We start from the raw sequence: 13,495 nt of genomic DNA, 5'->3' as shown, positions 1-13,495 counted from the left end.
CGCGCTTGCGTTTTTTTTGAACAAACTGTTATTTCCAGAGCCAGAGCCACCGGCGATTCATTCGTTCACTGTATGTATTTATGATTACCATCGTCGTCGTCAGTAACAGAGGAAACGATTGGCTTCTATGACGCTGTTAGAAACTGTGCTCTCAGAAAGAGCATTAAAGCTAATTTATGAATCTGGTCCTATTCGAACATTCTCAATCATCGGGCGACCCTCTATAAATGAATCGCCGCATGTTCCGTTGGCAATTTAGGCTAATTGTTAGCTATAAATTACTGTGAGTGTTTACGGCAGGTAGGCCGCGCTGGGGGGACAGTAGAAGACTGCATAATATATATACTGTATAGAGGTGAGATCGTCGCTAATGGATCGTAATTGAATAACTAATATCTAGTATAGTTATGTTGTTATAGAGCAAGAAGATCAGCGACATGATTGATGTTTCGGTTTCAGAGAATGCACGTACGTACGTACATACAGAATTATAATATGGATATCAGTACACGTATGTCGGAGAACACTTAGAAACTATTATGGGAAACGAAATCAGTTATACCGCCTGTATATTTGACAATTATAGGCAGTTTACTAGCAGCTATACAGGCTCCACCTGTAGTATAGAAGATGGAGCGTTCAGTGAACGCCTATTATATGACAGCGTTATTTATTCATGCGATTTATGTAAAAGTGAGAACATATAAATTTAGTAAGCTTATGTCTAAAACAGAAAATGAAAGGAGTGTCTTAACAACTAAAAGATATCGGGATCACAATGATTAAAATGCATCTATGGAAGGCGTTATCTCGTGCGTCGTCAAAACGTGCAAGTAGATCACATCGTTCCGCTATAATTAGTGAAACGTTTCCCTTTACTTTACTAGAAGTGGACGAGATCTATTAGATAATATCTTAGTTGTCGTTAACAGTATATATGATGCTCCTACTAATGGTTAAAATTTGAAAAGTCATTGCACAATGCCAAAAAAATCCAGTACACTAATAGATGGTCTGAATAGGTTTCAGTACGTAGTTTACACTTTGAGGCTACTACAATCACTGTTTCAGCATGCTCCTTATATAGATGACCAATAGACTTCACCCTTCTGACATACATTGGTTCAGTATTGATTTAGCAAAGTAATAGTTAGCCTGCTTGCTGCAACAAGCCGCATTCGATAGGACAAAAATTCTCTGTTTAACAACAATGATTCAATTAGTTTGAAAAGTGAAGCTTTGCCCAGTGCGGAACAGTCTGTGTAAAGCGAAAAATCAACAGAGTTCTCGACAGAAAGTCTAAGGCCCAGAGTGTGGCCTGGAAAATAGCTTATTTTGGAAGCGTACGGAAGGATTTAACAGAAATGAAGGAACCAACAAGGAGTCATCGACGTAGCTCGATGTTATGGGTAAACTGTGACTTCCATTGTTTTGTGGAAATGAAAGACAACTGGCATAAATAAATACATTTTACTATAATGATCGGACGCAAGGATCATTTTGAAAATTTGTCCGGTAATCATTCTAACTGGTCTAGGACTAGCATTCGGTAACGACAAATTTCAGACTACCCAGCTTGGTATATTTATTTAAGAATTCGCCATAGAACCAATTTCGACAAGTTTCACACAAATTTATACCAATTTAAATTGGAAGCAAAAATAATTAAACAGATCATAATTACCCTAATGGTATAAAAATAGCTGGGAATAATACGATAGATGATCTCAACTATGCATTAAGACATAGCGATATAGCTTGTACAGAAAAAAAAAAAGCATACCTTTATGGAATCTTCCCTGCTGCTGAACCCTTGAGCTTTAGAAGGCATTGATAGAATCCTCTAACCGGTTGGTTCTGTCCTTCGGAAGTCGCCGAGGCTTAAAAAAATGTAAATTTTCTTTACCAAATAGGTGGACACATAACATTAAATTAAGGTCCCCCGGGACGTCATTAAACCATAAGTTTTTTCGCCTTTTCTTTTCCTTTGTTACTTTCTACTAAATAAGGACCGTATATATAGATATATATTCTCTATTCTGGTGATATAGTAAGTGTATATATACATATCATCGAATAAAATATATGTATACATTTCGTGATATTTTCCTTTTTAATTGAAGGTTAACAAAAACGTTCCCTTTGGTTTTTCACCTTTCCTACAAAAATCAAATAAACATTTCTTATGCTTTAATATAACTCTGTTCCTGGAACGTCACCAAGGCTTAAAAGGTCTTCTAATTAATTTTCCTTTCTGAATAAACGACTCGTTCCATATAGTGCATTGACTGAAGGCACATATTCGTTATACCTCTGCTGGCATATTTGTTTTGTATTTGGAGCGCGACCAAAACTTTAGAGTTTTTATTGCAATAGATGAAATGTGTCGTCCTTTTTTTTTTTTTTTTGAGATTACAAATGATCTTTTTTCTGAAAATGACTTACGAAGAAAATTCAACCGAACAGTAGCCTATTCGGAAAAAACACGTAAAACCTCACCCACAGATCCACTGACACCCATCGGTTGACTTGCGGTTTTTGATTCGGGTTTTTGCAATTTTTACTTAGAAAAATCAATTTTACGTTTAAGTATTGCATTGAATTTTATTCAGCCCATCGAGAGCGTTCAATTAGTACCAGTAAATACATCCTAAACATGCACTTTATGTAAAAAAATGTTTATCCTGGTGTTAGACAAGCGAAAAACCTGCCACATTCGACCGAAATCTCCATCCTAGCTGTAGGAAAATGTATAGCTACCCTGCATTTTCCTTCACCTCGTCAAGGTCTATCGATTGGTGTAAGAAAGTTGGTATCAAGAGTAACCTAAAATAAAATTGCAAAAAAACAAAGATTGATGGAACCATATTTATCTTGTAACGATTTCACCAGCACCGCTTCAGACATAGCCAACACAGTATTTCCTTAATGAGACACTACTGGGATAAAGGAGATTAGAGGTCGTTTTCCTCCCTTAATTTACATGTCTAAATTCGCTTTATCTACATTAAAGCCACATGAAAAGTGTCCAGAAGATTAATGTCCTGGTACATCTATAATAGACCACCTGTAGATCAGTTTTTCTGTAATGTGATAGCGCTGCCCACTCCTGAGAAAAAATCGCTCAAGATTTCATGGAGGATGTCGATACAGCGGTAGGACCCTGGGCTTCTGAGGATGTCTGATACTTCTGAATGTGTTGTTTCCGAAGCCTTTCGAATGTGGCCTTCGAGGTGGCTTTTCAAAACGGTTTCACGAATATCAAGGAGCTAAATAGGGTAGCAAAATAGTTCAGATACGAGCGTTAAACTGTCCTGTTCTGTCAAAAACGGATGTCTACCAGATCGAAGATGCGTTACTCTCTTTTAATGTACCTTGCTCTTAGGCTCTGACACAGTTTCTAAATACTTCCCGGTATTACTAGCATGTTATTTGCTCAGTGAAATGGCAACAGCCTCACGTATTACTGCTGAGTGTATACTGTGTGTTTCACGTATGGCCATGGACACGAAGCATTCAGGGGCGAGTTAAATACCTAGATAATTTAAACATTTTGATAATTCAATTACATGAGTTCAGTATTTATGTAGCTCTTTGCATCCTTGGACGTTTTTATCATACCTATAATTCTTTACTTGGTATCGATACCGACGGCGGTCGACGTTTTCTTATGATTTGATTTTAATTTGCGCGTATCACGCGTGTGACGCCTTGCAAGCCGTAAAAGTTCCGCCAGCAGCTCTCTAGTTGACTTTATCTGGATTACTGGATTTTATTCAAACTAAAAGACAGACAAACCCAGCTGGAGCCAGGCGCGGAAAAGTAAAACGAAAATCAACGACCATCGCTTGGATATACGCCATTATTGTCCCCTCTTATCATGACAATAGTTTCTCCAAAATTCGAGTATCCTTTAATAAATAGAACAGGTAGTCTGAACGATATAACGCGTTTGGTTACATTCCACACTATAATTATAAGGTTTTCTGAGCCAAAGGTACAAAGCGATCAATCAAACTCATCTATTCATTTGTGTTGTCAGATTCTATTCTCAGACCCATCTGGAAAATCAATATATTTCCTGAGTATAAATACTTACCAATATCTGTATCTAAAAACCAACTTTACCTTATCAATTTAAACGCGTAAAGGCGCTTATTTCTAGACGCATGCTAGACAATCTCAAACATGATCTAGACAATTCGGCCAGGCTTATTTTGAGACGAAAGCTCCATAATGTAAATAGACGAAACGAAAAACTCATAGACGCTATAGAGGTCGAACTTCGTTAACCCCGCATGTCGAGCACTTAGGTTGCTTAGTAACTTCAGTTGATGAAATTGGCTTCGTAGCTTGCAATCCGTGCGAGAAAGACCTATACCGAAGTGCTAACAGATGCTTTGTTCGATATTGTTCAATAATATCAGCTGGTTTTATGGCACACGAGAGCTTTAAATTAGCGGGCCCTTGGCCTTTTATTTTCGACACTCAATTTTTCCGATTTCCCGAGTACTGTTCATTACTCTCTCTTGCCACGCACATTCACAGATTTTTTAAAAGCGAGCTTTAGCTAGAAACAAGTTCTTCAATAGCCTCTTCGTGTCCTTTTTTCTCCCTTTCAATATATGGATCGCAGAAACAACTCTAAGTCGTAACATTATCTTAAGACAAAGACCATATTCTTCACACTTCCTGCTCTAAAGCCACTATTCTTGAAAGAATGCCTCAAGAAATGAAACGTTATGGAGTTTGTCATGAAAAATTGAAAAAACTGCCATGAAAAATTGACTTAAAACCATTTACACTCGTATCATCTACTAAATTAGATGTTGGGACAATTAATCATCAATGAGGTGTAAAAACAAAGTTAAGAATATGGTGACTGGATATCAAAGTGCAGCTGGGTGGCAGCCCACGGTTGATTGATGTTTGATTAATTATGACAAAAGTGGACCCTGAAGAATCTACAACAGACCGAACTCCTGCATCAAATCATGGTACGCATCAGTGACTCAGTAAACGAAAGACGTACTTTTGCAGGATACTGATATATACAGCATGCGTATCTCAGTTGAATCGAGGTGAAGTAAACGTCTTCGATTGTTCGCGTAATGTATACAAATACATAAAAATAAGTAATAATTATTGCGAAAAACTCGTGAAAATCTATTGTTCTTACGCTTTCGCACCTCGATTCATAGTTTGCTTCAATATAAACATTCTGCCGATAGTTTGGCGTGTGGCGAAATGCTTGTGCATTCAGCGGTTTCAATGAGCGCACTGTAAATAAGCCTGGCACAAGATCAAACAGCAGTGTTGATGCCGGTTTCGCCTATTTTACAGAGTTGGTGCCATGTTCGTCGCAGGAGCTCCTACCGGGAGAAAAACGAACAGAGTTTTTGGTCGTGGCGGAGGCGAAAAAAAAGAGGATATTCGAGGGACCTGTGATGAAAGAAGTCGACAAAGCGCTTCCCGGGTGAGTGAAGTTAGCGGCAGCTCTACGTGCTGCCCCATCAACAGAACGATTTGTGCGTTCGTCGTGCAGTAAGCTCATGCACAAGAGACTGCCGCGCTAACGACAGCCGTTCTAATGTGCTTGCACGATGCTCTGACGCGTGTACGAAATGGGATCATTTGCTGAACTAGACAGTTGGTCATTTTAAAGGCATGACGGATGGGTTCTTTATAACGAGCTTCAGTGTATGATTTGTCGTTTAATGCGCTAAAGTTGCAAAAGTATGTAGTAAAGATGGCCGGTAAAATTTTGTCCTATTTGTCAGAATAACATTGTGATAGGTTACTCTGACCACTGCAGCTTTGCTACAGCTACAATTTTTCTTAATATTTTTGTTTTATTCATTCAGAGCGTTTCATCAGGCTCGCAAATTGCTTCATATATTTGCAAAGGCCAATGGTTTGCCTGAGCTGACGCGTTATCCACGCGAACATCACATCTGCCTGCAGGTTAATCTTCTTGCTCTTGAATTTAGCCGGGGCATAAAACAGTATGATCTATCGTATATTCTTCTACGAGAGGGCTTCGAAAATATGTGGTATTTGATGGAGTACTGCAGGCCAACCAGTACGCGAGATTCTGCGGTAAGCGCTTTTCAACCGAACGCTTAATTTGCGCGTCGTTTGCAGATTTACACTCATGAGGTTAGGACATTGAAACAGTTGCGGTTTCCGATTGGGTCATCTGACATGATGACAGATATGATCCGATACCCCTTTTAGGCACATGTGTTGTACGTTTTTTGATTCTGTCGAAAAATATGATCTTCTAGTAGACTGTAACTTTAAGCTTCTAAGATGCAACTTTAGAGCAATTTAGTGTGCTTATTCGTTTGAGTTGGTCCCGTCGTCAGGCGTCTTTTGTAACAACCAAACCCTGCCGCGTTCTGTTACTTTAATTCTAAATAACTAATGTTTTTTTAATAAATAAATTTCCACAATAAATGTTGTGCTGTAAAACGTTTATAATACTTGCAGGCTACTTGCTTTAATAACAACAACAACAATAATAAAAATTGCTGACCACGCTTATCAGTTTATATATATATATATAAACTGATAAGCATATATATATATATATATATACAAAGTATAATTTTGCATTTGGATACTCAATGGAGGAATTGATTGAAGTCAAGCACACACATACTTGACTGACCAAAGAGTAGATATCCATCTTACATGCATAGTAGTAACTTTTGGCCATACTGCTCGTAACCAAATTGTGCTCCCTGGCAGATTGCGGCTCGGCTAACCCGAAAGCTCATTTTAATAATGGAAAGAATTTCGGGCGTTCTGGAAGACTACAGCGGGGTGAATCAAACAAACTGGGTTAAGGTCGCAGAAGTGTTTCACGGCGAAGCTAAGAGCAGCACCCACGACTTGCCACCGTATAAGCCAGCGAAGTTCAAATACTTCACCATAAACCGGCTGTTAGGATCAGGTGGCTTTGGAACAATTTATAAAGCTCATCTGGGTGAAGTGGTCTGCACAATTAAAATCATCCCCTGCGAACTTTTAACTGAGGCAAAACATGCCTGCGTGGATAAGCTAGTCGCATCAATGATCAACAGCCCGTTCTTAGTAAGGTACTTTGCATGCTTTTCGACGAAGCAAGCTTTTATCACGGCCATGGAATACATTAGAGGTTGCGATCTCGGAAAACTCCTCAAAGTAGCTCGCTCCATTCCAGAAGATATTTTGCGTATCATTATAGCGCAACTTGGAGAAGCCCTTGAACATATGCATACTAAAGGATTTATTCACAGAGATGTAAAGGTAAGAGCTTGTGAGAGCATATCGATTTCAGATCTGTTCTTTGAAATGGGATCATTGTTTGGCACAGATCCGAGCGGCATCCGAGCTCAAAGAGAACTAGCTCTGTTGTAGGATAACGGGAATTCAATTGTCCTCGTTGAAAGCAAGGAATCCACAGTACGCCCAGCAGAAGATACCTCAGCTTAACATGATTGCACTATAGAACTGCAATAGTATGAAGGCACAGCATTTCCTATAATGGCCCCTGCAGAGTTTCTGATTTGTTGTGTTCGGTTTCATGTCTTGTGCCGGCTAGAGATGATTTAACATATTTTGGACCGATAGGAAGAGACAGAAAAGAATCCAGGTTGTATGATTGTTGAAGGGCTGGCAGCTCGGCTACGTCGTAGTCGATTGTAACCGGGTTGTTTTGCAGGATGGCCTTTATGATCGTATATGCATTCACATGTAGGCGAACGTGCGGTAGGAAAGACGAACGAACGTGGGCTTGTCTTACAGCCGGCGAACTTGCTCATGTCGATTGGATGTCGAGTAAAATTGATCGACTTCGATACAGCGAAAACATGCATTGGTAAGTTCGTGAAGAAAAGCCAGACTTGCTTCAACATACGAACCCCTGCGGAGTTCTTCGATAGTCAGATAGCGGGGACGGTTCCATATTTGGCACCCGAATGTGTTACCTATAGGGGATATGGACGTGCAATGGACTGGTGAGTGTGAGAGTCCATCTATTATTATATAACAAATACCGAAATAGGCATTGTACGTGCTACAGTATTTTATTAAAAAAAAGATTAATTTTTACTTCATTGCAATGTTTAAGAAGATTAGCGTTTGCGTACGTTTTAACGTTAGCTGAGCTAAACTCAGACTGCTTACGCAATAGATAAAAAAAAAAAAAAAAAAAAACTCACGACGTACAGAAAAAGTAACAGGGGCTAAGACCTTTAGGTGGGCTGCCGGCGTGACAACTTTCCACTTGGCAACGGGTCGCTTGCCATTTCAACGGTTTCGCACACAGGAAGAACTTCAGCGCATGATTGCTGCCGGCTTTTACCGATGGCCAAAGGACAAAGTGATTAGTCACGACCTGCAAGAGTTTGTCAATGCTTTAATGCAGAAAAAACCTCCAGGTAAATACAGTTTTTACTTTTGTATACAGTAACCGAGAGCAGGAAAACCAGCGCGCATGTTGTGCGCAGACAATCGCAATATAGCTTTGTCTTTATTATGGGCAATGTTTGTCGTTTCAGAGCGACTGTGTTCCCATCAGTACCTGGATTTTCGCATTCATCCTTTCTTTTCGGGAGTAGAATGGCGTAAACTCTCCACAACCGATAACCTTAAGGTGAGGTGATAATTGCCTGATGTTAGAATGCCTTTTGGAGGGCATGAATGGCAAGTGTTGTCTTAGCGCAGGCATAAAAATCCTAGAAGATCACTAGAATTCAGCGGTGTTTTTTCGAGGCTTCGATCGTCCTTTCACCATAGCCACCGTGCGCTAAATAATTAGGTAGTGATTACACGAGAAAGCCACCATAATTTTGGAGGCTAGAATCACTAGAGATTCGAAGGAAAATTTGTTCCAGAGGAAATTTAATTTCCGGAGTCGAACTAGCAACCGTAACCTCAGTTGCATCAAACCCAGGCTACCTAGCAGCGACCTTAATTATCGGAATCCCAACCCGACCAAAACGTTCCGTATAAGGCGCTAAAACTTGTCACTTGTAACTCTCGGACGCTTTAGGGTGAACAAAAACAAGAAAACTATAATACTGCCTTAGAAATGAAAATTGTTGTTAGCGCTGCTACCTACGTACGGTTAGATAGCTCTAAAAATATATTTAACCATACGTTTTTTTTGTATTTTAAATATATTTAAATTTCTAAATATATTTAAAATAATATAAATAAAATAGAAATTTCTATCTCCGTAATACAACGAGAGATGTATCTCGTTCGGTTAAAAGTATTCTAATTCTTCTTAACATTTGAAGGAGTACCCGATTCTCAAGAAATGTTTGGGTAAAACCGTAAGTGGATATTCACCTATCGGCTCGGTAGCGAGCGGCAGTCGAAGATACCACATCTCTCCTGCTAATATTGTCGTACGTATGGTATTCCTGCTTAATTGTATGATAATTCTCATTATGACGTTTACCTTTATCCTGAAAATGTTTTGAAAAAATGTACAGAGTCGTTTTTAAGCTTTAGATATATCATTATATAAACATTTCTATATTTCTCTGGTATCGGATGATCATCGCAGGACACGAATGATCATAGCAACTTGTACACCTATTGCTCGGCTGGTTTTATTCGAGTTATGAACGAGCTCAACAATGGTCGTATGCCAACCATTGAGACGATCACGGATCCGTATGATAACTCCGATGATCCTGAACCCGAATACATATTCGAGAGGTTTCTGATTTTTTGATGGATTGGATAGTTCATTAATTAATAATAAACTGTTACTTCCAAATAAATGTATTGTGTAATTATTTTGTACAAGATCGTACGTTTAAATAGCGTGTCTGGCATCAGGTGAAAATAGTATTATGATAGTTTTTGCTGTCTCACCTCATGTTATTTATTGGCCAAATGACGAAGCAGTTATTGTTCACAGAGCACATAGATGGGCTATTGCCGCTGGCCTACCATCGACCGCGGGTATCGGCATGAATGCGGGTAATACACTGATGTTAGCTCTACCCTATAAAATCCTCCAACTGTAAATTATTAATTTACTAGTGTTCTAGTAAATGAGGATAAAGATACTCATAAGGATGGAACTGTTTAGCTAGTTGTCGTAGAACAAGCATAAAGGAACTAGGGAAAGGCGCATATGTGTACGTGAAAACTATTGTGGTTTTGCTAAGAATCAGTTGCTATAATTTTTCCCGAAAATAGACGATCCTCTCCTTGCGAGGCTTATTGAGTTCATTATGCACAATGTACTGAAAAGTCAGAAGGTACGTGTCTGCCTTATTTCCGGCGTGACACATCAACGCTCACTGGTGGCGTAGTTCACTTGGGATCTAATTGTTATGAGGTTATAAGCAGAGCCGGTTGTATTGGCAATCATAATATTGACTAACCGACAGGCCCATGTCTTTCTTTCGTCATGGGGTTTCTCTTGAGAATGCCAAAATGAATACTGTCAAATTCTGATTTATCCTCTGTAACGTCAGTAATTCTACTGAATCAATGAGGTTCTACTTAAATTCACGAGCTTAAGGTGAAACGTTTTGAAGGCGTAATTTGCCGCTTAGTTTGTACAAACTATAAATAATAATGGCTGTGGTATAGCTGAAAGAATAATATTGGGAGTCGAACTAAATTATATCTACTAATTACTAATTTAATACAAAATTTTTGGTTTTGAAGGTACATTGGCATTGCCGATTTTAAACATGAAAAGATCACGCTTATTTCAAAATTTGCTAAAATGTTACGAAGTGCACTAATCACTCTGTCTATCGATAAATTTGAAACTCGGTTTTTTGAAATTTTGAATTTTGAAATTAAGCTATTACATATGAAATCTCAAAAGCGTAAGTATACAATATTGACATCTCTAAACATCACTTTTCTACACTCGGGAGAATCAGGCTTCACCGACACGACGGATTAAGGGGCTATATGACATAACTTGTCTGCGTGTTTTGGTTAGTGCTTGAACAGCGCGTCGATCTATGGTTAAACAACTTGTGCCAGACCGCTGATAGCGAGCAGCTGTGTATTATGCAGGCCTGTAAAAGTTATTAGAATAGTAGGAGGTGCAGTCACTGGGGTGGTTGCCACCGCGCCGATGGCCAGCGACCGATTGCGCACCTTGTATTAGTAGCGTCCGAAACAAGATGTCGGTATCCGTGTATAGCCTTCGGCTATCTCTTCTCATGTATTAAATGCCGCATATAATAATGCCCATAACATTGCCGATAAGAATAAGCCAGCTCAGGGGCAAATAGTCTGTTAAGGACCAGATGTCGAGACAGGCAAGCTCAGGATAATCATAAATCGGTGTACAGAATAATAGTGGGTAGTGGACGAAAGTAACGTTTTTCTAAGTTGCATTAAACTGTTGTTCTCTAAAGCCGTCATCGTTAACTGCTAAAGAGCTCTCGCTTGGTCGTGCAGGCTGAAAAAGGCAAACAAAATACGACCGAAATAGTGGATTGTTTAGAAATTGCAAAAAGTAAAATGCGATCTCAAAGGTCAAAATAGGCTTCCTTTCGTTAGTTAGAAACTGCGCAGTTTCGTTTATCTGACGTGAATATAGTTACCCTTTTACTTGTCCTAAAGTAGCCTGCATGTTACAACAGCTATCGACCGTGTCAGCTGTATTTGCGTGAAAAGACTTCAGCAATTACATGTAGCAGTTACATGGAGAAGAACATCATTTGCCCTCATTTGATGAAATTATAGACTCTGTCATCAGCACTTCCGCCAACCAAAAGCTAAACATTAGATCCATGCACCGCGCATCTACACCCATGCTATATCGTATTTGAAACGCTCTTTCGAACGTACGGTGGCTTCGGCCTTCTAGGTAACACGCGGACCCAGCGTTTTATTGAAAATGTTCTTTTTCGAAATCAACATTTACTACTTTTGCCACTTGTCTCACCTAATGGAAGCACTGCAATGACGGGTAGTGCATAAACACATTTTCTAAGGCAAAAATGGCTTTGGTATCCAAAAATTTTGTGTCAGCTCTTTCAAACGGCTACAGATCTATTTCAGTATATATATATATATATATATATACCAGTTATGCCCAGACCGTTACCGCATTTGGCCCAAATACCAATCTAGTAAAGTTTCCCTATTGGTTGAAATAGCTCATCACACTACTTACCTTTCCACGAGTTTTTTTTTTTAGCGTCAAATCACATAAGCCGCTGTAAAAAGCAAACTGTGATAAAAACCAATAGTAATGGCTGCGTATATGTACAAAAATGGGGCTCAATCTTGAACCCACTTTTGATTGTGCTTGTGACATTATTGGCTTGATAGTGGGTGCGCCGTACACTTCTTATCTTCTAGATTACGCATCATTAGCTAATTGTAAAACATCCTAGTTTAAGACCGCAAAGTTTCTTATATTTATTCCCCATTGTTAATGTAAATTAAACATACGTTATAAAAACTAACACGAGACCGTTGAAGTAACTTCAGAGTCTATTCTGAAATGACATACTACCGAGGTAATAAAATGGGAAACAATGGGAGCGATTCACATGTTGATCATTTGAAACAATTAACATGTCCGTTTCCGCTACTGCATAACGAAATGTAAGTCATTAGAGATGTTGACCAAGGGTACGATTCTTTGAAGACAAACCACGATACACTGTTTATAGGATAGTTGAGATAATTTTTTTTTTTAATTACATTTCAGTCTGATAACAGAAGTCAAAGGTTTCATCAAACGCTGCAGCTAAGATAATATTTACGTGCTTGTATATTACATTTCAATATACTCAGAATCATCTATCGTGACATATTCCGTCCATAATGTTACACCTGCAGGGTAGCTCAATCGAGAGCTAACTAATATCAGTTTCGTTCTTTGTTTTTTTTCATTTTCTTTCCTTTTTTTTTTTTGCTTACCTTTACTACTGTGCTTTCTACTACGACAGTTTCATTGGGATAGGTTATAGTCTAGCTTCTCGGTACACTTTCTGGTCAGAAAACACATGTAAGACGAGGTTATTTCAATTGATTTACATTTTAACCTGTCTTTGTTTTACCTAATATTGAAGCTTAAGTAAACGCCCGCTAAAAAGTGATGTTGCGCTATAATTAGGATAAATATGCTTATTATATTACCGCAACGAGACTAAAACCGATGATTTATAACACAGCATTTACTTTTTTGGATATATATATATATATATATATATATATGGATACATGCATTATATTATGAAGCCGTAACTTATTTTGGCGTGTTTATATACAACCGTTTTGACTAGACATAATAATGGTATTGTATGGTTGAATAGTTTGACCGTAGATTAAGTTTTCGTGACAATATATGACAATCGTTGCTCTGTATAATTTTAAGTACTTCTTGAATGTCCTAGTATTGGATATCCAAATTGTGTGATCTATATGGACTTCTACTAATTCCGACTTTTTAAATGAATGAGCAAACTCCGATGAATGAGAATCCGGAATTTCTCATATTTTG

The 13,495-nt window shown here is 38.6% G+C and overlaps 1 protein-coding gene across 1 annotated transcript; it reads left to right on the top strand.

The window, feature by feature from the left end:
* The first annotated feature begins 4,721 nt into the window (after window positions 1–4,721).
* On the top strand, window positions 4,722–9,782 carry LOC111272776 (microtubule-associated serine/threonine-protein kinase 2). Its single transcript, XM_022854396.2, has 9 exons — window positions 4,722–4,997; window positions 5,344–5,476; window positions 5,865–6,099; window positions 6,754–7,293; window positions 7,792–8,003; window positions 8,245–8,426; window positions 8,547–8,641; window positions 9,291–9,401; window positions 9,563–9,782. The coding sequence occupies exons 1-9, from the start codon at window positions 4,940–4,942 to the stop codon at window positions 9,731–9,733; spliced, it is 1,737 nt and encodes a 578-aa protein (XP_022710131.1). The 5' UTR covers window positions 4,722–4,939; the 3' UTR covers window positions 9,734–9,782.
* Window positions 9,783–13,495: the final 3,713 nt, after the last annotated feature.

This window comes from Varroa jacobsoni, unplaced genomic scaffold (genome assembly GCF_002532875.2).
Source record: "Varroa jacobsoni isolate VJ856 unplaced genomic scaffold, vjacob_1.0 contig03215, whole genome shotgun sequence".
In the NCBI taxonomy this organism is placed as follows: Eukaryota; Metazoa; Arthropoda; class Arachnida; order Mesostigmata; family Varroidae; genus Varroa; species Varroa jacobsoni.
Note: the sequence above shows the minus strand (reverse complement) of the source record. Positions and strands in the feature narration are given on the sequence as shown.